This window comes from Pygoscelis adeliae, unplaced genomic scaffold (genome assembly GCF_000699105.1).
Source record: "Pygoscelis adeliae isolate BGI_AS28 unplaced genomic scaffold, ASM69910v1 Scaffold167, whole genome shotgun sequence".
Taxonomy (NCBI): Eukaryota; Metazoa; Chordata; class Aves; order Sphenisciformes; family Spheniscidae; genus Pygoscelis; species Pygoscelis adeliae.
In genome coordinates, this window is record NW_008825428.1 from 2,360,844 (window position 1) to 2,381,403 (window position 20,560).

General features: G+C 39.7%; 1 protein-coding gene across 1 annotated transcript in view; it reads right to left on the reverse strand.

Annotated features, from left to right (window-relative positions):
- The window catches only part of TENM3 (teneurin transmembrane protein 3), a 327,579-nt gene that overhangs the window by 15,454 nt on the left and 291,565 nt on the right, over window positions 1-20,560 (reverse strand). The window contains exons 25-27 of the mRNA XM_009330685.1: window positions 19,103-19,977; window positions 2,433-2,608; window positions 1,459-1,694 (exon numbers count right to left, since the gene is read on the reverse strand). Of these exons, the coding sequence (XP_009328960.1) occupies window positions 1,459-1,694; window positions 2,433-2,608; window positions 19,103-19,977 (1,287 nt within the window). The remainder of the gene's footprint in view (window positions 1-1,458; window positions 1,695-2,432; window positions 2,609-19,102; window positions 19,978-20,560) is intronic.

The window sequence follows — 20,560 nt, forward strand, 5'->3', positions numbered from 1 at the left end:
ACATCCCCACCCCAACTCCCGAGCGACATTTCTGTAATATCTTCCCATGTAAATCAATTTCAAAAAACCTTCCTTTTTTTTTTTCTTTGCTGACAAGTTTCTTTACTTTTTTTTTGAGGCATTTTTCTCTTATTAGCCCATATTCTCCACCGGCCCTACTTCTCCCATTTGTATATACAGTTTTAATTACTACTATTTTATCCTTATCTGTAATCTCTCACTTTCCCCTCCACCTTGTTAAGTCTTTCCCTCTTCTCTGCTGTTCCTTTTTTCCTGTTAAGTCTTCCAAGTTAAAGGTGCCCATAACATTTCTTTTACCTCTTCTGCACTTGAATGCCAAAATTTTGCTTCACTTTCGAGAACTGGACTTGTGGCGATTTGTTTCACTGCCAAAACCAAATGCCATCGATATGGTTATTTTCTCTTGGGCTTCTTTCACAAATGAATTGACAGCTGTATTATCCCACTGTGCTATGTAATGACATGCCTATGAACCAGAACTACAAGGATGAGCTCCAGAAGCATGACTTCCTTTTCCTCTTCCTTATCCATGTAAGACAGCTGCCATAGCTAGGTACAAGTTGTTCTCAAGCAGCAGCTACTGTGCATAATCATTCTTCCTTCTTGGAAAAAATCCATTCTTCTTACAGAGCAAGCGGTGGAGAGGAATATAAGGTGCATGACAGCACTCCCTCCTTTCTCGTCCCGAAGGAAGATATAAAATATTTTAAGATTTAAAATGGCATGTTACCTCTTAGAAGTCGAGTGGTCTGAAATTACTTACCTTCATTTGATATACTGCCTAGGCCTTATTTTAAAGAACTGAGTTCAGTTCTAATAGTAAGTCAGACCCCTGATGTGGTCTTGAAATGGTCTCCTGGCAACCCAATTTTAAATGCTTAATCTATGTTGTCTTTACCAAACGGTTGTCATAAATCATAGTTTGCTTCCTACTTATATTTCACTCACTATCTAGGAAGAAGAAATGCCAACAAAATGGTAAAGACATATGTTAGAGCAATATGCCGTACACAGTTAAACCCTTTCTACCAGAAGTAAGTATTAGTACAATTTTTACTTAAAATAAAAAAGAAAGAAAATCCTAGGACTGTGCTAACTTATGGTAGAATAATTTAAAACAAGATTCAAAATCAGGTGTGTGAATTCAATACCAGAAACAAAAACAGTGAAGGAAAGCAGAAAATTATTCTTTTATCCCAATTCACTCCAGTGCATTCCAGGCTAAAAACAACAGTTTAAAGTCCACAGAAAAGAGCAATTAATAAGGAAAAACAGCCAATAAATGAAGTAATAAAAGGAAGTACTTCCAGCTCTACAGTAAGCTTGTCTGTGGTAAATGTTCTGTGCTTGTTGGATGGCAATACCTACAGTAATGTATTTACGTTTCCTCTCACTTAATGAGAATGCAGTAGATACCATGCATGCTGGCGTGCTTACCCGAAGCTTTCGGCCAAACACGTTGACTTTTCCCTGGGCTTGCTCCTTCCGGAATCGCCACTCCACCAGGTTCTGCCCATTCTCTCCCGGGAGGGTCATGTTTCTCTTTGCCACTGTTGGGTTGGCAGTGCCAGCCAACACGTGCGGCTCTGTCTGATAGTGTGAGTCCAGGCCGCTGGCGTACAGGATTCTCAGTGAGCCATCATAACCAATCTGGTAGCTATTTCTTAACTGATCTGAAAAGGCAAAAAGGAGAAGCGCAGGTTATCTACATGGGTTAAGAGTCTGCCTTTGTTCTGCACGCTTCATGCAATATATGCATGTAACATCTTGACTTCACATAACTGACCCAATGGTAATAAACACCCAGGGTGAGATTGGTAACAATATCTGTATCACATGAGAGCACAAATGCCTTTGGGACCCACCTTCAAAGTCGCTTAAACACTTAAGAAAATCCCACCTCAGAGTATATTCTTTGGACTGGCACAAAACACATTTTCTGCTGTTTCATTAGGCATTTTTGGCCTAATCGTAAGCATACTGTGACTACTGACTTTTGCAAGGATGTGGCTGCTGGGACGTCACATGCTATTTTAAAGCTAAAATCTCCCTTCATGCTATTTCTGCTCCTATCTCCCTTTCAGTCCATTTCTCTCTCCTTTCCAATATTCCCTTTTAATGGAAAGTAGGTATTCTGACTGCTTGCCATAGCTGTTTATAAAAGCTCTTTGGTTAGAAAACATATTTAATTCTACTTTCATTGCAACTCCTTCTTTCCCTGAACAGTTCTTTCTATATATGTATAAAACCATGTATGTTTTATATACATGGTGGTTTTATATAAAACCACCTCTTCCTCCAAACACTATGCCTCTGAAGTTTCCCTCTAACGCATCTGATTGGAGCTGCTTGTCCCATAAGAAAACAGTTTTCAGGTCAGTATCTGCTGAGAAATCTTTTGTTTACTGTACCTTGAACCATGGTATAGAAAGAATCAATTGATGATAAGTTGGAAGTGATGCTGACATCTTCCTCTCTGCTGGATGACTCAATGTCCACTGTAATGGCCCTTTCCATTTCCCCGTGAAGGTTAGTGACAACTCCAGTTGGGAATGTAACGTTTGTTAGACGGCCCTCGCTATCGTAGCTAAAAAAAAAAAAAAAAAAGAAAAAAAAAGAGTCCAGAAATGAAACATAGCAGGAACAAATTGTTTTCATTTACAAGTAAAATGAACAAAACCAGCAGCTACTCATATTGTTAAGGCACGCTTGCTTTTTGTGCATGGGATAGGCACAGCAAAGACTTCAAACGTGCTTTGAAGTAGTCAAAAGACTGCTTAACATACAGGAGCCTCACCGGTGATAGCAAGAGCAAACAGATGGATCTTCAGCTCTGCATATTATTCTTTGAAGTGTGACCAGATCCTGCTGCACATCTAATTCACCATTTCAAAGGGAGTATATTTATTGGTGCTAAATTCCGTAGCATTCTGTACTCACTCCCTGTTATTGGACTAAATTTTGCTGTTATTGTAGGAATCCTCAAAATTTTTCATAAAAAGGGTATCTTAATAAGAGTGTCTCTTGGGCCCTTCCTATTCAACGATTACGCAGATCACCTGCCCTCCTGTTCCCGAGTGCTTAACATCCCTTGTATTATTAAAAGAAAGAATCTGGGGTAATATTTAATCTACTTAAGCTGTTTGTAGCTGGAAATCAGAACAGCTAGCATATATAACTCATTAACTGCCTGTGGATCATAGTTTGAGAACTGTGGCATAAGCAATGCAGGAGATGCTTTTTTTTCTGGTTCCACTGACATTTCTTTAAACCAGGGGCTATATATCCTTTTAATGTGAATTGGTAGACACAATTTCTGTAATTGAAGTAGACCTACGACTTCTAAACCATATCTTTTCGTATGCTGTGTTAGGTATACTCCAGCTATTAATGCCATTGGTACGAGACCTGAGTCCCATGCTCATATCCAAACATGCATTGTGGTCACAGTATAGAGAGGTAAAGCATTATGTGAGCTTCAGGTCATAAAGGTGCCTTTAAGATAGCTCTTTGTCCTGGTTTCGGACAGTGCTACAGCCTGGATTCATCAGCCTAGGTGTTCAGCTGAGGCTCCTTGTTTAGAAGTATAGCCTGCCTGCACCTGCAACGGAGAGAAACAAGTATCCAAAGGGTGATTCAGCCCACCTATGACCTGTTTGCTCTCAGGAGTTTTTCATCCCTCTCCCGTGACCGTGTAGTGGGAAGCTGAAGGAAGCTTTAGTCTCTTGAAGTAACTAGAACATGACCCTGCAGGTCCACGTAGCGCGCTAGACACTTCATGCTTACAATTATTATCAAAATTGCTCCTTCTGGGAAAGAAATGCAAAACCAAAAAACCAAAAAACCCCCCAAAAGCCCCAAGCATATCACTGAGGCTACAGAAACTCTTTTTCTTAAATTGAGAGAATTAATTCCAAACAGTTCTAACCCACAACACACTAACTTTCTCAACAGTATGAGTACTGCACAGCATTGCTGTAACTGAAAGGATTAGGTTAAGAAATGTTTTCTTCCAGCTTGCTTGCTCTGTAGATTTGACAGCTTTTTGCATACAGTCATTTCCATCCTTTTAACAGAGCTAATTTCCTTTGTTTATATGAGACTTTCACTTAGCAACAGGAAAAAGAAAAGAATGTTTAAAAATCAGAAACCATACTGCAAGCCAGGGAAATCAAGTGGGGAAACTTATTTCTTGAAGTTAAGTACATTTCAAGATAACGGGCTTTCTTCCAGTATGTTTCTAGCCCTAATTTTGGCTCTTTTTCACATACTGGACTTGGCAAGCCGAGATACGGCATTTATGTGGGAAACGAAACAAACATACCAACGTTCCTTGTGCATGAATGTGACTGCTAGCCTATTCATGACTTTCAGTCACATTCCTCAGTTCCAGAAACTTATTTTCTTTTCATGCACAACTTCCCTTTTCAACTCCCAGGGGAACGTATATTGTCCACTTAGTGTCCTTTTCTATTTTCCGCCTTATGTTTGAAAATGGTATCAAATTGTTTTGTTGGGAATTTCTTGCGTCCTTTGATTCCAGTAGCCAAATACTAGTCTTTATTTCAAACAATGCGTACTAAAGCCAGAGAAGGTAAGATTTCCCCGTAAGAAGAACTTTTCACCCTTTGAATCACAGTATTTGAGAGAAGTTAATTATCGTATTTCTGAGTATACCATATGAGCTGGAAAACGCTACACATCAGCAGTATTCAGTACAGTGTGTGGCTTCACTGCAGTATGCGGCGCTGAACATCGCTATTCTGGTTTTATGCATTCTTGCTTCCACATTATTATTTTTTGACTCTGTGCCTATAGTTCCTGAACTGGTGCCTTCTTTCACAAATACATGAAAGCACATCATGAGCCGGAGATAAGCAGCTAATATTATTGCAGTGGGGGAGAGTTCAAAGATCAGCAAACAATCATGCTACACATTCATGTTCTTAAAAACATGACTTTAAAGCTGGAAGAATCTTAAAAGCCACGATTGCTTGGTTCAGGCGTCCTAGTGCAAGAAGAAAATGTGGCTGAGATGTGAAAGGTAAGAATAGGATTTCTCATACTTCTATAGCCAGGAACAAAAAGAAAGAAGGGAAATAGGTCTTTCTACAATTCACTACATAATTCCATTTTACAATGGATTGTAATGTGTGTCCTTCATTCTATTCACAGCACACCGAATACTAAACTTACTTTATACTTGGTATCTTTTTGTCCACAATGAAAGCCTTATCAGTGCTCAGCATAGCAACATCACTCATACCTTTGGGCATTCCTCTGCCATTTTTCTTATTATATCCAAATATCCTTGCATTTTGCTGCCAAGGTGAATTTATTCATCCGAGATTGTCAGTTTTAGACTGAGAGATTTCTTTTATCTGCCTAGTGTTCTCATATTGAAATTACCCTAAAAGGAGCGAGATCTAAAGTCTAGAGGGTGAGTGCCTATATTTGGCATTTCACAGCCTCTTTGATCTTTTCATCCAAACACAAGCTCAGGCACACGTGTTAGCGCAGAACCCTCTGATCTTTCTCCTATGCCAGGCTCCACAGCAAAGCCGTTCAACCAACCTCTTCAATTCCTCAAGAGGAATTGAAAGAATCTAAAACGGAAACTTGCTCACTGGGCGTGACCTCATGTGCATTAATCCCATCAATTCATTTCCATTTGCGTTAATGTAACAATCTTCATGTTTGGTCAATAACTACAGAAGACAGCAGCAGGGGCAGCTGCCACCACCGCTAGCTGAAGTTCCCCTTAGATCAAATTCTTTTTCTTCTTTAGGATGATCTGCCACTGCCAGATAGTTTTCCCCTTCTGCAGTGAGAATTTCTCAGAGATAATGATTATCAGATTCCCAGATTCTTGACCTTTTGCTCTTCACCCGCTGGAAGTCTCTCTCCCATTGTTCATCTCCTTTAGTTTTAATTACATTCCTTCCCAGACCATTTTCTGTTCTAGTCCACGTAGGACACTTCACTTTGCAGTGATAACTTCCTGGTAAGCCTTGTCACAGATGGAAATGCCCTACTTTCTTTATTTCTGACTTGTTTCTCATGTGCATTGTATCTTAGTTTGGAGCACACTTAGCTCAACCCCAACTTGCAGAGCGTTATTAATGTTTTATATTGGAAGTTACTTCAACATAAAATAGGGAACTGTAGAAATGAAGTGTATCGTAAAGGTTGCTGTTAAAGCCAATTGCGAAGTTATGACTGATACTGTTTTTCCATAGACCTCTGCAGCACGCTCCCTTAAGAAAATAAATTCTGTTCTTTTTTTTTTTTTCTATTGTAAACATGTCAGGTTGAAGAGCAAGGCACGCCGGTTCCTGCACATTTCAGATAACAAGACATACAGTGCAAATATGTATTACATATTTCTTTAAAGACTGGTTACAGATTATACTATTAGTTGGGATACTGTAATAGAGAAATGAGGCATGAATGCATTTCATAATACAGACATGTATAATTTTGACAGTAAAATGAAAAGTACTCTTACATTCTCACTCAACACACATCAGGCATTTCCTCTATGCATCTCGAATTATCAAGAGTGGCTAAAAAATTTATGGAACATTACCCTACTTGTTTCAAACTATTCGTCAGAAGCCTTACATACCAAGGTGCTGCTTCTCGGCAGGTGAGAACAGAAGGTTCAAAGTTGACTTTCAGAAGTGCAGCGTGCTGTTGTTTTAGGTGTGTACTCACCATGTTGACACATACTGAAAAATATGTCCTAACCTGGCAATGAAATGTCTCCTTCAGCTTATTGAGGCCACTAAGTTCACATTTACGTAGAGGACCGTTGTCTTAAACATTAAAGACTGTTGGTTTGAAATATGTTCTTTCACTTGTATTCAGCCTCCCGTAGCATACTGCATGTTTAGTCCCTCCCAAATAGTGCATTCACAGTTGGAAAACTACAATAAAGAGAAGCCACCTTGGTAGGGTATCACTGCATTGCTAAACCAGTAACAGAATATTGCTGATCAAAAGGAAGCAAACCCATAGTTTATATACCATCGTTTTTATTATAATTTTATCACCTGTATGGAGCCCTCCTGTCCTCCACTGGTTTAAAATAGGGCATGGCAACTTACTGGGAGCTCTAGTTCTGACCATCTTTAACCATTTTGTGGGTTGTTGAAAGAGAGGAAAAGACTCTCAACTTCAGCATAATGAAATTTATTATTTTTTCCCCTTTACTCCATTTCTGAGTTGCTTTCCTCATTTTGATATGCATTTTTGATTTGTCTGAAGAGTGTCTGAATGAGCCTGTTAAGAATGAAAAAAATGAAAATAATCTACAGATGCACGGATAGACGAATGATTTCTCCTTTTTTTTTGGCATTTCTTCTTTAGTCTCATTGAAATACACACTTCAGTGGATCCATAACTACTCATTTACAACTGCCTTTTTAAAAATAATATTAATTGAAATACTGTATGCACATATTCCTTTATTTCCACATAGTGTATTTGACATCTTAAAAGGTTTAGCATCTTGCTTGTGAATTCACAGTACAAATGTATCAGGAAACCCAAAATATTAAACTATAACTTCTTTTTGAGATACAACAGATAGATTATTTTATAGAAGTGGAACCATAAACACTAAGATAGCTGTATGTCTTGCTAATGTTGTTTTGTTTTGCTTAACAAGAAGGAAGCAAATGTGTCATAAATGACAATTTGATGTATGTTAGTAGACTTGTAAATTATGACAAGTGGATTGATTTTTTTTTTTTTAAACTTGACTATTGTCTAAGAAGGGTAGCATTTTTCCTTTGTTCTTATCTGGAATATTGTTAAGCATAAGAAGAAAATTCAATATTATTTTCAGTCTTGCAGAATTTTAAATATATGGGAAAAAACCTTCCTTCCCTTCTTTTTCCTTTCCTTCCTGCTCTACTCCTTTTCCTTTTCCCTTTCCCTTTCTGCTGTCCCTAGCTCAGAGAAAATAGTGGATGAATAGGAATTACAAAAATAGGTCCAGGAATGATTCTAGGAAGGACCTAAAGTAAACTGCAGCCCAAAGTCCAATTCTGGACAGGAATTTATCTGTCTCTCTGCTTGTTTTTTTTAATGGAATTTGGGCAGAAAATGCAAACTCACAAAACCACAGAGGCTGGAAGGGCATTATAAGTATTACTATCAGCTAAATTTCTCTGTCCTGCTCAACCAAGTGTCAGACAACTCAAGCTTAAATTCAAGCAGCTGGTCCACTTTTCCTGTCCCTTGATCTAATGGGTGCCTTCCATGGGGAAAGGGTCTTTATCCCATTTTCATCTGGGAAAGTCTCATACAACTGTTTGCACAGCTGGTTAAATAATTCAGGTAGTGGTCTTCTATCTTAGCAACGTGGTCAGGACGAATTTTTCAGCCCAGGTTTAATGAAGAGATTTCCTCAGCTAGAAAGTGATTGACAATTTCTCTTTTCACCTTCGCCTGTTATAACTGCAGCTTTTGAGGCTTTTTTTGTGTGTCTATTTTGTCATAATGTTAAAAGGATAGTTTTTGGTCTTTTTTTGTAAACGGGCATTCAGCACACCAGACGTGAACAATTCACCTAAATAGGCCATTCTTGACAGCCATAACTCATCTGCAAAACAACAGGCACACTCTAAATGAAAATCACTGCAGGAAATGTGTCTGTTGGAAAGGGAGCTCAAAGAAATGAATCAACACCCTCCCTCACAATAGCTCGCTCACTTCGGTACAGGGAAGTTTTTGATGCTCATTTTCCACTTCATCGCACAACCAGGCAAACAAGCGCGAGTTCAGTGCTTGTGCTGCAGTAAGACTGACCACCTTCACGGCCTAATCCAAAATGACTTCCAGAGACAGGTATCTGGGGGGAGCGGTGCTTCGCAGTGAAAGAAGCAATACGTGAATTTATCATGCCGGGGCTGCTGCTTTACTTTTTGCCAGAAGGCTGCCGAACTTTTCTCTTGTTGCTGTACGGTGTTGCAATCCTCCCACACTGTGCTGTTTGCTGCGATAAGCATCTGCCATGTATATATTCTCCTAAGGATTCACAAAACCAAGAAGTCTTTCATAACTTGCATTTCTGACACATACCTTACATGCACAAGAACCTGCACAAATAAGTAGCGTTAATGATGGTGCTTTCTGAAAAGCTGGAAGAACAACTCCGGTGTATATGCAAGGGGGAAGGGGTGCACCGGGAGCAGTGGGATGGAGGCGGTGTGGCTTAAATGAGCAGCTTTATCTGAGGATGGAGCAGATTCCCAGGGCTGGGGGTGCCCCTCAGCAGCGCATACCCTTTTGAACTGAGTGCAGCCAATTCAAGACTGATTGAAGGGGGCTTGTCCTTACGAAGATGAGACTAAATTACAGTAGCCAGGCTTTTATCTACAAGACCTCAACACTCATCCCCCGCTTTTCAACTTCCCTCTAATGGGAATTCACTGCCCCCGAGCCCCGCCGCGTCTGCAGGGGCCGGACTCTGGTTTTTGCCGGAGTGTGCAGAGCCAGCTCCTGCCCCGCAGCAGCTTCCCACGCAGTGTCTTTAATCTCAGGGCTCCCTGAGGCTGCTGGCTTGTTTCTGTGCCACTCCTCCCATTCCCCCCCTTCTTAGCTCATCTATTACTGTACAAATAAACTGTGTGCCTTGTCAATATAAATACCAGAGTACGGCCTTTCAAATAAAAGAAATGTTGGTGTATATATATTTGTGTGACAGACTGTCCCTTGCTGTAAGGTCTGCTTACGCTATCAGAGCTGACTGCATAGGCCTTTAGTGAAAACAGGAGGTAAGGCTGGTCTGTTTGGCCAGACATTTTGTTCACAGAATAAGCTGTAATATTGCTTTTTTCCCCTTAATTATTTTTTTTTCCTTTTCCATTTTGAAAGGTAAAAACTCTGTGAGGGTGTTTTTACAGGGTCACAAAAAGTGGACATAATGAACTTATTAAATTGCATTAAGTTTGAAAAGCAAATTTAGGAAAAGGAAAGCAAAATTATATGGGTGTATTTTTTTTTTCTTTTAGGACAGTGGAATACCAAGATGGTAAACAAATATTGCTAGATTCAGGTTCTACGGTTAATTTAGAATAACATCCTTATTCCTTCGGAGCATGAGTCACACCCAACCAATGCAGGCTTCAGAAGTGACAGACTCTTCCCTCTTCGGAGGGAATTAGTGAACTGCATGTGCCTTGTAGGCTCCCTAAAGAGCTGATCAGTCGGGCCTCACCGGGGACGTCAAGGAAGACCAAATCTCTTGATGAGGCTTGAAAATGAGGAATGTATGTTCGAATACAGCATGACTGAAAACAGAGCGCTGCCTTTTCACATGCAGTCTGGAGCTGCCCTTCCACCATCACCGCACCAGGTCCCCCGTGAAGTGAGTGTAAAGGAGAGCGAGCTAGCCTGGCTACAACCTCCCTGACTTCTGTTTGACGAAGATTAACGTAGGACAAGAATACTAACATGTCAATAACTGAACAAATGGTATTATTATGTCCCTGATAAAGCCAGAAGTGAAACGGATACTTTCAGGAGCCTGATCAGAGCTGACTGGATTGACAATGCAGGACATTTATGTCATTAATAGGAACAATACTATTTTTTTGCTGAACTATCCTTACTTCTAAGTGCTTTCCAAAACCACAGAGACATCACATGCTGATTTTCTTGACAGAAATCAAAGCACTTCTTCCTTTCTCATCATGTAAGATGTAATAATGTTGATATGTGTCTTCAGTGTTGCTATTTTGATATTATTACCTGTTCAATGGTTTCTCAGTTCTGCTTTTATTACTTAGCCTAGTTCTAAGGACAAAGAACAGTAAACATTCAAGAATGAAGAAATGGGCAAACGTCTATTCGACGAGATATACTACTGATATCAGAGCAATTAGGGGACACACTACAGTTCTCTAAAAAATTTCACATTGATATCTAATGGTATCTACTAATGGATTATTTTTAACATGGCTGCTTTGTTATTAAGCCAGATGAGTCTGAAACAGCAAGTTTGTGTGCTCCACTGTCAGCACAAGACTGAAGTATGTAACAGCATGTTGTATTATAATTATGAAATTTACTGTAAAGTTGAGTTACAGTTCCAGTTTAGAAAATTGTGAGACCATAACCTCTCTTCTTAGTAAAAGGAAGTTGAGGTTAGAAGTTTATAAAATGTCTTTAATGATTTCTTTAAAGAAGAAACATGGTTAAGTACTGTCAGCAAGTACAACTGTCACTAAGCTCCTCTCAGAAATTGCATGTTCCATGAAACATGGATACGTATTTGTGTAGTATTGATGTATCTAAGGGAAGGTTTAAAAAAACGTGTAATTCTTCAGCTTGTGGCCATGCACAAATCGAACATGTCAGCTTGATATTTTTCCCTACCAACTCGCTTTGGGTTGGGGGAATACTTAGCTTGTTGGAATAGAGGGAAGTGTTTTAATCACCTTTTGGCCAGCCTTGCCTCCACGGGTTTACATGAAATGGTGAGAGAGGGTTATGCCTACTAGAGTTTCAATTTGTGCCATGTCGAGAGGAGGAGAAGCACCAAATCTTGACTACCAGAGAACCAGCTAGTCCCTGAAATATGCTTTAAGAGAGAAATGTATGTATTGCATGCTGCATTGAGACAGGCAATGTGGATGAAGAGGAACTTATGCAAGGACTGCATATCTCAAAAATATTCCCAAAAAGAGAGTTCAGAGATGGTTAAGAGAGAGTATGTCTTTTGTTGCTTGAGTAAATATAATATGGGAATATTAAAGACATTGCACTTGTAAGTCATGGTTTGCAATCAAGGGCTCGTGTGATGCCACAAAAGTCAATGCAAGAATATGAAAATTGGCTGAACAAAACTGTTTTAATGAGTATGGTTAATTACTTTATAGCCACTATGTCTTAGACTGATGAAGCAAGAAGCAGCAGCAGTAAAAGCAGAAGGTATAGAAGGTTGATGATGGTAAAAGGAGAAAAATATCTAAAAAGCACTATGATACCAAGGACATTCAGAGAATACTGTTTAGAGATGAATAAAACATATAGATTACAATTTTGTACAAAGCTCTGGTATTTGTAAGAAAACAGAATCAAATTAGAATGAAAGCCCCAAAATTGCAAGAAAAAAGACTAGGCATTTTTAGATATTCATATTACTGAAACATAAATGTAATAGAAAAATGAACACAAATAGAAACACAAATGTTATAGGAAAATAAAACCCCACAAATGTTACAGGAAATGGTACTGAAATATTAATTATGAAAACTAAATTGTGAACATCTTAATATACAGTAAAAGTGCAAGTGAATTGACACTACTCTTGGGGGATAATTTTTATCTGATCAAGATTAAATATTTACTTTTATCTAAATGAAACCTTTCAGTAGAAGTTCCATGGAGTTTTTGCAAGCCAAATCTCAGTATTTCCAGGTCAGACTCCACAACCAATGCATTAAGATAAAGCAAGAGGAAACTGCAAAATATCATCTGTTCCCTGTTGCCAAATGCTGACAATTACAGATGATGCACCTGGTACGTGGGGAAACTACACAATTTCAACTGCATCACACAGTTTTAAGGAAACCACAGCACCGAATGCATTAATAAAGGTGTAATATGCAAAGGGTGATACTCTGCAGCACGCAGTAAAAATAGATTTTTACCTGTGATCCTCTCTAGTCTATAAAATTACCGTAGGGATTTCACATTCTGTGTGATTTCACCACCTTTCCAGAATGGCTGGAAAGCTTGTTAATTTAACTGTGGGAGCAAAGTAAACTTGTAAGGGCTCTGCTTGCTAATGTCACTCTCTTTGATTTCTGTTGCATTCCCTTGGAGACAAGAATTGAGCTGGAGAGGGAGGAGGGGAAGGAGAAGACAAATGAGCTCAGGGCATGAAGTGCCTGGGGAAGCATTGGATGGACTGTCAAGAGATACAAGAGGGGATTGAGAAGAAATGCACCGCTGGGAAAGGAAAAGGCAGGGAAGCCAAACATGCCTTAGAGGAATGATGGGAGACATGGGAAGGAGGAAGATACAAAGTAAAAAAGTAAGGAAACATAGTAGGAGGGCAAGGTCTGGAGAACAAAAAAGAGACATGGAAGAAAGGCAGTGAATTTGCAGGGAGGAGGAGGCGGCGTCTTGGTCTGGATCAGATCTGCCTGCTGATATTGCTCCTAAAAGGAGAGGAAGGCAAGAGGAGAGAAGGCAGGAAAGAGGTAAGAAAGAGTAGCTATTGGAATTAATTCACCGCTAAGGGAGGAAAGTGATCCAAGTTTAACCAAAGGGGTTAGAGGAGGCCAAAGGAGAGCACATGCAGCCTGCACCTTCCAGGGGAGCTGTGAGATGGAGAAACTGCCTCTGTACAGGGCAGCCTGCAGAAGCACCTGGGCTGGGACCACCAGGGACAGATCCCAAACACCTGATGCTGGGCTGACCACAATTTGTCCTAAACCACCTCTAAGGACTATGCAGCTGTCAGAGATCACCGGAGTGCCAAGCACACCAGTGCGCATGGAGACTGCAACCTCAGCAGCACAGCCTAGCCTCAGCAGGTGCTGCCCAGACAGCTAAGGCTGTCTTCTTGCCCTGGAGGGATCTTCCCTCTCAGAGCAGCCTCTACCAGTTCCTTGAGCAACCTGAGGACCACAAAGCAGCCAGAGGCTGGTAGGGCAGCAGGCCAACGATTCAACCAAAGACCTCCCTGTAACCTGCCGGCTGAAGTGACACAAAGTAGTCATGGAGCAAGCTGAATGAGAGCAGTGAGGTTGTGACACAGCCCCTTAAGCACATGCTCAGCTTCCAGCGGCTCCCAGGGAGTAACTCAAGATAGTGACATGATTCAGAAGAAGTGGGGCTGAACAAGATGCTTGGGACCTTCTCAGAGGGCTGCCTTATGCTTCTGGTCAGATTAAGTATCATGAGTAATAGCAACTTTCTCTCTGGAATAATTTGCCCTCTTGAGCATCGTCAAACCTTCAACTAGTAGTGAGCTTTTTACCCATTTTCAGCTGAATTTAAAGCCTGGCTGGCAAGTGCTGGCATGCCAGGGTTGTGACAGAGACCTGGGGTTGCAGGCTGGGGGCGGGTCTGACCTCCTACATGACTGAGTGAGTGCACAGCGGCACTTCCAAGGCTTTTTAGGAGTTCACTTCTGATACTTCAAAAACTTAGGTCCAGAGAAAATGCTCCTTCTGTGCACCTGGCTTAGCTCTCTGTATGTGAAAGCAGAATGGAAACTGCTGCACAAGAATAATGTCATATAGGCTACCTCGGAAGTGTCACTTCCAAAATGCTAATAGGCATATAATTAGTCCAACTTTTAAGACTTATTTGTTTGAATGTTCATATTATGCATACATAATATGCAGTTATAGTTAACAGTTTCCATCTCGGATATCTCACAATTTTATAACAACAGAATTTGATTAGGCTGATTACTCTTACACCTTGTTTAATATTATAATTTCATTATAAAACCTAATCTGGAGGACTTTTAGCTTCATATGGCTCCATTGGTTTTTTAGTATGCGTGTATTTTCAATCCTTTTTGTGACTGCTCTGTTAATATCTTTTTTATTCAGCAATTTTTTAGACCTTCGATAACAGATAACAGTTTACTAAGAATTTTATTAACAGTAGTTTACAAAAGTATGCATTCTTGAAATATAAAGTGTCAATTTTGATCAGCAAACTGTAACCCTTAAAAAAATAGGAATTTAGAAACCCATTTTGCCATAAAGATATTAAAAAAATCAAAGTCTGTAAACAAATACACAAAAGAGATTATATGATATCCTACATAATTCAAGTTAGTACTTGCAATATTCACTGTAAAAAACACAGTGTAAAAAAAAAATTTCCTGTATGTCAGTCCTTCCCTTCTTCAGGCAAAGTGGAGACTAAATAAAATAAACTCCAGCTTAATTAGTGTCCAGACTAAATGAAATAAAAAAGTAAACTTCTTTTGGATCTGGTATTAGTGTGATTTAGACTGTGGAAAAAAGCCATGAAAAGAAACAAGTCCAAATGCTTTAATATGTGCTAGAGCAGTGATTGCCAATTTTTGGGATACAGTGTTTTTTCAAAGATTTCCTCTTTTCACTGAAAAATTGTTCTAAAAAAGGAAAAAAAGATTAATTCGTTTTCATAAATCTGCTCTGAAATCACTGAGAACTCAACTGAAATGATCTAAGTGCTTTGGATCCACGCTCCAGTTGTACAAACAGATTTGCACAAGAGACTAGTTAACGAAGCTATTGCTGAATTGGTTCCAAAGTCTTTTTCTTACTAAAAACACAGTATTTTTACTCCAATGTAACTTCTGCCATTTAAACAGATGTGTGACAACCAAAGGGTGAAACAACCCAGCCATACTCAGAGCTAGCTGAAAAATGACATTTCTAGTCCATTGGAAATTCTAACAGTTGAGAATTTTTAACTCTGAGTGGGAAGAAAGTCTAAATTCACCATGGAACATAAATTCTATCCCCTTCCCAAAATATTTTGAGAATCTGAATAATAGAGTAAATAAAATACATAAATAGACTCCAATATTAAAAGAAAATGCATCCAGCAGTGAAACTGAAATATTTTGCTATTACTAAAATAGAACAAGGAAGTCAGAATGATTTCTTCTCCTAATTTCTTATTCCTTGCCTTGACGTTCAAGGGAAACCTTTCTGTTTTAACAAGACTTCATTTTTTTTCAACAGGAAACTGTTCAGCTGAAAATTTTTTAGCCCACACTACCTACAAATGTGAATAGGTAAAAGCTGGGACGGAGATACACACACACACATACACACACACACACACACGTATGTACATCATGTCACCCCCACACAAGCCCCGATACGATACACATGGTTTCCATCCATTTTGGTGATAGTAGTAGAAGCCTCTGGAAACACAGCCCAGTCAGATTTAATGTTACAAATCATCAGCACTGAAAAGCAAAGTCACAATAATGCTTGCTGATCCTAGAATAAAAAATGGCAAAATAGTCATGTTCATATCTACTTTTTCTTCAAAAGGGAAATATACAGACACAAATTTGGTGCATGGGGATTTTATGTTAAAAAGAAGTAAGCAGCTACGATGCCCGATGGATGTATTTTAGAATGCTGTTTTGGCAAGAAAAGTAACATGGTGCTTTTTTTTCACTTATTCCCTGTAGCTTTACATAATCAGTGCAATTTTTTATTTTTGGTATTAACTTGTACAGAGCATCATAGAAAACATGACAGGAAGGGACCTTGAGAGGTCATCTGGTCCAACCCCTACCCCAAGGCAGGATCTGCTCTTCCTGAGTTACTCCTGAAAGATGTCTAATCTGTTCTTAAAGACAGTCTGTGAAGGGCAAGGGGTCACTATCGTTGTCTGTCTGCTCCAGGGCTCCAAAATCTTCACCATGAAGTTTTTCCAAATGTCTAATCTGAATCTTCCTTGTTGCAATTAAACAGATTACTTCTTCACCATGGCTACGGGGAGGAGATTAGTATCTTTGCTTCTGCAAAAGCCTCATACACTTGCAAATTTGGGGTGAGTGAAATTGCCTAGCTTCTCCCTAATTATTTCAGCTTGGGAATTCTAATGAGACATTGGTCAGAGGTAATTGTTTAGGAAGTGCATAAACAGCAGCTTGGAAATAATACTAATACTTACCGAAGGGAATAGCCTGCCCTTTGGGTTCTCTGTAAGCCAGCTGGACATAACCTAACTCAGACCAGAAAGTCTGCATGAAAGCAGGTCAGGTGTGAAAGATGGCTATTTACAGACACAGTAAATAACAATGTACTTCATGATACACAGTACTCTAGATTCTACCTATGATGAAAAATATAGACCTATCAACCACTTAATAGAGAATATAATATCCACTTTTTTGTGATCATGCAGACGCCATTAAGATACATTCAGGAGCCATCAGCTACTTCTGCAGTACACCACAGTAGGCTACACAGAAACTACAGGCAACATGGTGAGAAATTACTGCCCTGATTAAAACTCTGGGTCCTCAATTAGCCAGTATGAATGCCAGCATGATTTAAAGTGCCTGCTGTACCCAGCAGATGCCTTAATTTCAGTAAGGGACTTCACTATCCCCCAAATTGACTGCCTTGCCCAGCTCGCCTGCTGGAAACGAGTGGTTGTGTGCGTTACAGTTAAACACCGAATTTACTCTCTGTGGAAATGGATGACTATTCCCAGCCCATCCGAAGCTGTGCTTTGGTCTCTCAGCATACAGGACAGGGCTAACTCATGAGAAGGAGAACACATGTCCTCCCGACCGAACAGTTTCTCATGTCTCTGTGTATCCTCGCTGTGCTTCTGTGTCCTCTTGGCAGGACCTAAAAAGATACGCAGCGGATGCACCAATGCACAATTAAGTATTACAGACGTGCGCTAATGCTTTGGGAACGTGCCCACTACCAAAGCCCTGCCAATTTACAGATTATTGTAAGAATACCTTAAAACTGGCAGCAGCGCCATTCCACCTGCTGTCTTTGTTAGGGATCAGCATTTCTAGCCCTGTCTCCACTTCAGGACACAATATGCAGTGAAGCAGCACCTGCTGCTCTTGTGTCTCTGACGGGCATATGTAAAGGCTGGAGAGTAGATACAGGTGCTCAGAGTCCTCCTGCACACTGCCTCATCCAAATGTACGCTGACAGAAATGTGAAGTTATCTCAGAACACAGATGTTTGGCTTTGCTGCCACTGCCTGACACCGGCACTTTCTTTTCTTTATCATGTGTGTTGAATTGAAAGCTTTTTTTTAGGCCCTGACCTTGGCAGCAGTTGCTACTGCATTTCATCATAAAGATAGGAGAAAAGAAGAGGGGAAAAAAAAGAAAAAGGAGAGGGACTTACTGGATTTTCATGATGCCCTTTGTAATCCTGAATACTTCAGCTGAGGGCCCTCTAACACTTTTACTTATCATCCTAACTCTACATCTTCCACTCCTCCATAGACACATTTTTACCCAACCTTAGCACGTCTTTCATGTGATTTAAAAATACACATATTTTTCCAGCTGACAGAGATGACTGGAGAAAAATCTGTGTTAATTCTAAATCGATCTTTTTTGAAATAAATTGTTTGTGTTTTAAGCTGCATTTTTGTTACGTTTTGTTTGTCGTATCAGTTTATAGTTCAGCTCATTTGGGGATGAAGTTGGCTATAAAACCCGTACGTGATCTCTCAGGCTCTACTAGTTTATCTATAAATCGTCATGTCCCTCCTTAGTCAATGTAATTGAGGATTCTGTAAACGTTTTGCTAATCTGGCTGTTGTGAACAGGCATTGATGACTTAATGACTGTAACACAGGGTAAAGCAATTCACTGAAAAGATTTTTTCTGAGGCTGGAAAAATTACAAGTCCACTAATACCTCCTGCTGTTGTGCTCGCACCTGCACACCACACGTTGCTGGTGATCTCTGTGTTTTCAGTTTATTCCTACAGGAATGACATTTCCCCCCACAGCCCACATTTCTTTTCTCAGCTTCCTCTGCCCGGGTCCACCTGTGTGAAAGCCTGCTGTGTCATCCAAGAGATCCTTCCTGCGTCTTCGCCACTCAGGGAAACACAACCTTTTACAACTTCAAAAAAGTATCCACCCAACCTTTTTTTTTGGGTAAAAGACTATGCAAACGTGCTTTTACTTAGAAAAAAAGAAAGAAAAAAATATTGAGCAATAAAGGCAAATTTCTTGTTGTATTTGCTGCAGAACAATGTCAATCTAATGAGCAAATGGGATGAAAATCTAGTTTTTTCATGCAAATCTACAAAATTGTGGTTGTCTGAGTTACAGCTTTCTTGACAAGAGTGAGATGTCTCACTATTATTTCAATTTATAAAACTGAAATTCAAAATAATGAATTTAAAATTATTCAGACCCAATGTTTAGAAGTCAGACAGAGGAAGACAGCATGGGAAACAAAAAGTATCTTTCTGTGCTTTTTGTTATCAAGTGCCATCTTTACATTTACTTCATCAGTCTACAGAAATATTTCAAATGGTACTGTACAACTCAATAAAACTATAAGGCATCTGACTTTATTTTATGTACTTACTCAAAAAAAGTGGTCCATCCAGTCTCATCGCTTTTAGTTGCCAGAAGTCCACTGTTGCCATGGTAGGTAAATAAGACAAGCTCCTGCCCTTGTGCAGTCATGCTTTTCAAACACCCGTTAGTGCCTATCGTCAACCAGATGACTTGGTTATCCGGAGAGACCACTCTTACTGGCATCCGGTTGGGATCCCGTCTGATACGAAGAGTGTTCCCATTGCTATCCGTTACCGCAGTAATATCATTATCATTACTGTAGCTAAAATTGTACAGATAGTCTCCGGTGACTAAGCTCACAGTGTACTGGTGAGTACCATTGACATCAAAGATATAAAGTTCTTGGTCAGTTGGAGAAGCAACTTCATAAAAGTTCATTGAATTCAATAAGGGTTTGTTCTTTGACACAGCCCGTATCCTAATATTTCCCAGATCAGCAATATACAGTGTGCCATCCGGAGACACAGCTAAGGAGGAAGGGGCATTAAGTTTGGCATCTTTAGCATAGCCATCTCCATTTTGGTAGCAGTCACAGTTAACATCATTTTTGCAATCGCACTCTGAGGGTATTCCAGCAACTAATGAGATCTCTCCATCAGTTGTGACCTGTCTTATCCTATTAATCTTTTTTTCATCAGTTTCTGTAATGTAAAGTACCCCACTGTAGGACACGGCAATGGCAGTTGCTGACTCTAGCGTGGTCTGTACAGCGTGCTTTCCCACCGTGTACTCCACTCCAGGAACCTGGCAATGCATTGGCCTCCCCGCAGCAATGCGAACCTGACGGTTTTCAGTGATCTGCAAAACTACGTTGTTATCCAAAACATAAATGGAGTTATCCATTGGGTTGATAGCTAAATCTGTAGGCCATTCCAGACGAACCTTAACAAAGAGAAGTGTTTTGTTAAACAGTTAACCAGTGCAGATTAAATTCACCTTCCGTTTTAGACACTGCTATAAGGATATTCTTCATCTGCTGTAACCAATCACAACAAAAAGACTTCTATGAAAATACGTGCAGCAAACTAAGGCTTTTCAGGGAAGCAAGGGGAACAATGTTCAGACATCTATTTTATTGAAAAAAAGCCAGATGCATTGGAACTGTACTACAGGTTGAATTTCCTCGCCAATAAATGCTATACTTTTCTGTATCATAAATGCATAAATAAAAATAGAGACAGATATCAAGCTCTAAATATGTACTTTAAGGACAGTACCCATCTTTTATTCTTGTAATAGCAAAACCAACTTACTACCTTCCAAATTACGAAACACCGTACTGTTCCCCATTTTTAAACATACCACCAGTGATGTCCCTTCTTACCTACACAAGCTTCTTGAGACAAATAGAAAAATATGTTCTTTTCTATATATCCTCTCATTCACTCTAGTAGGCTAAGGATGTTAGTGATTCAGAAAACATCAACATGCCAAGATAGTTCTAACGGATCTGCCACTCTCCCAG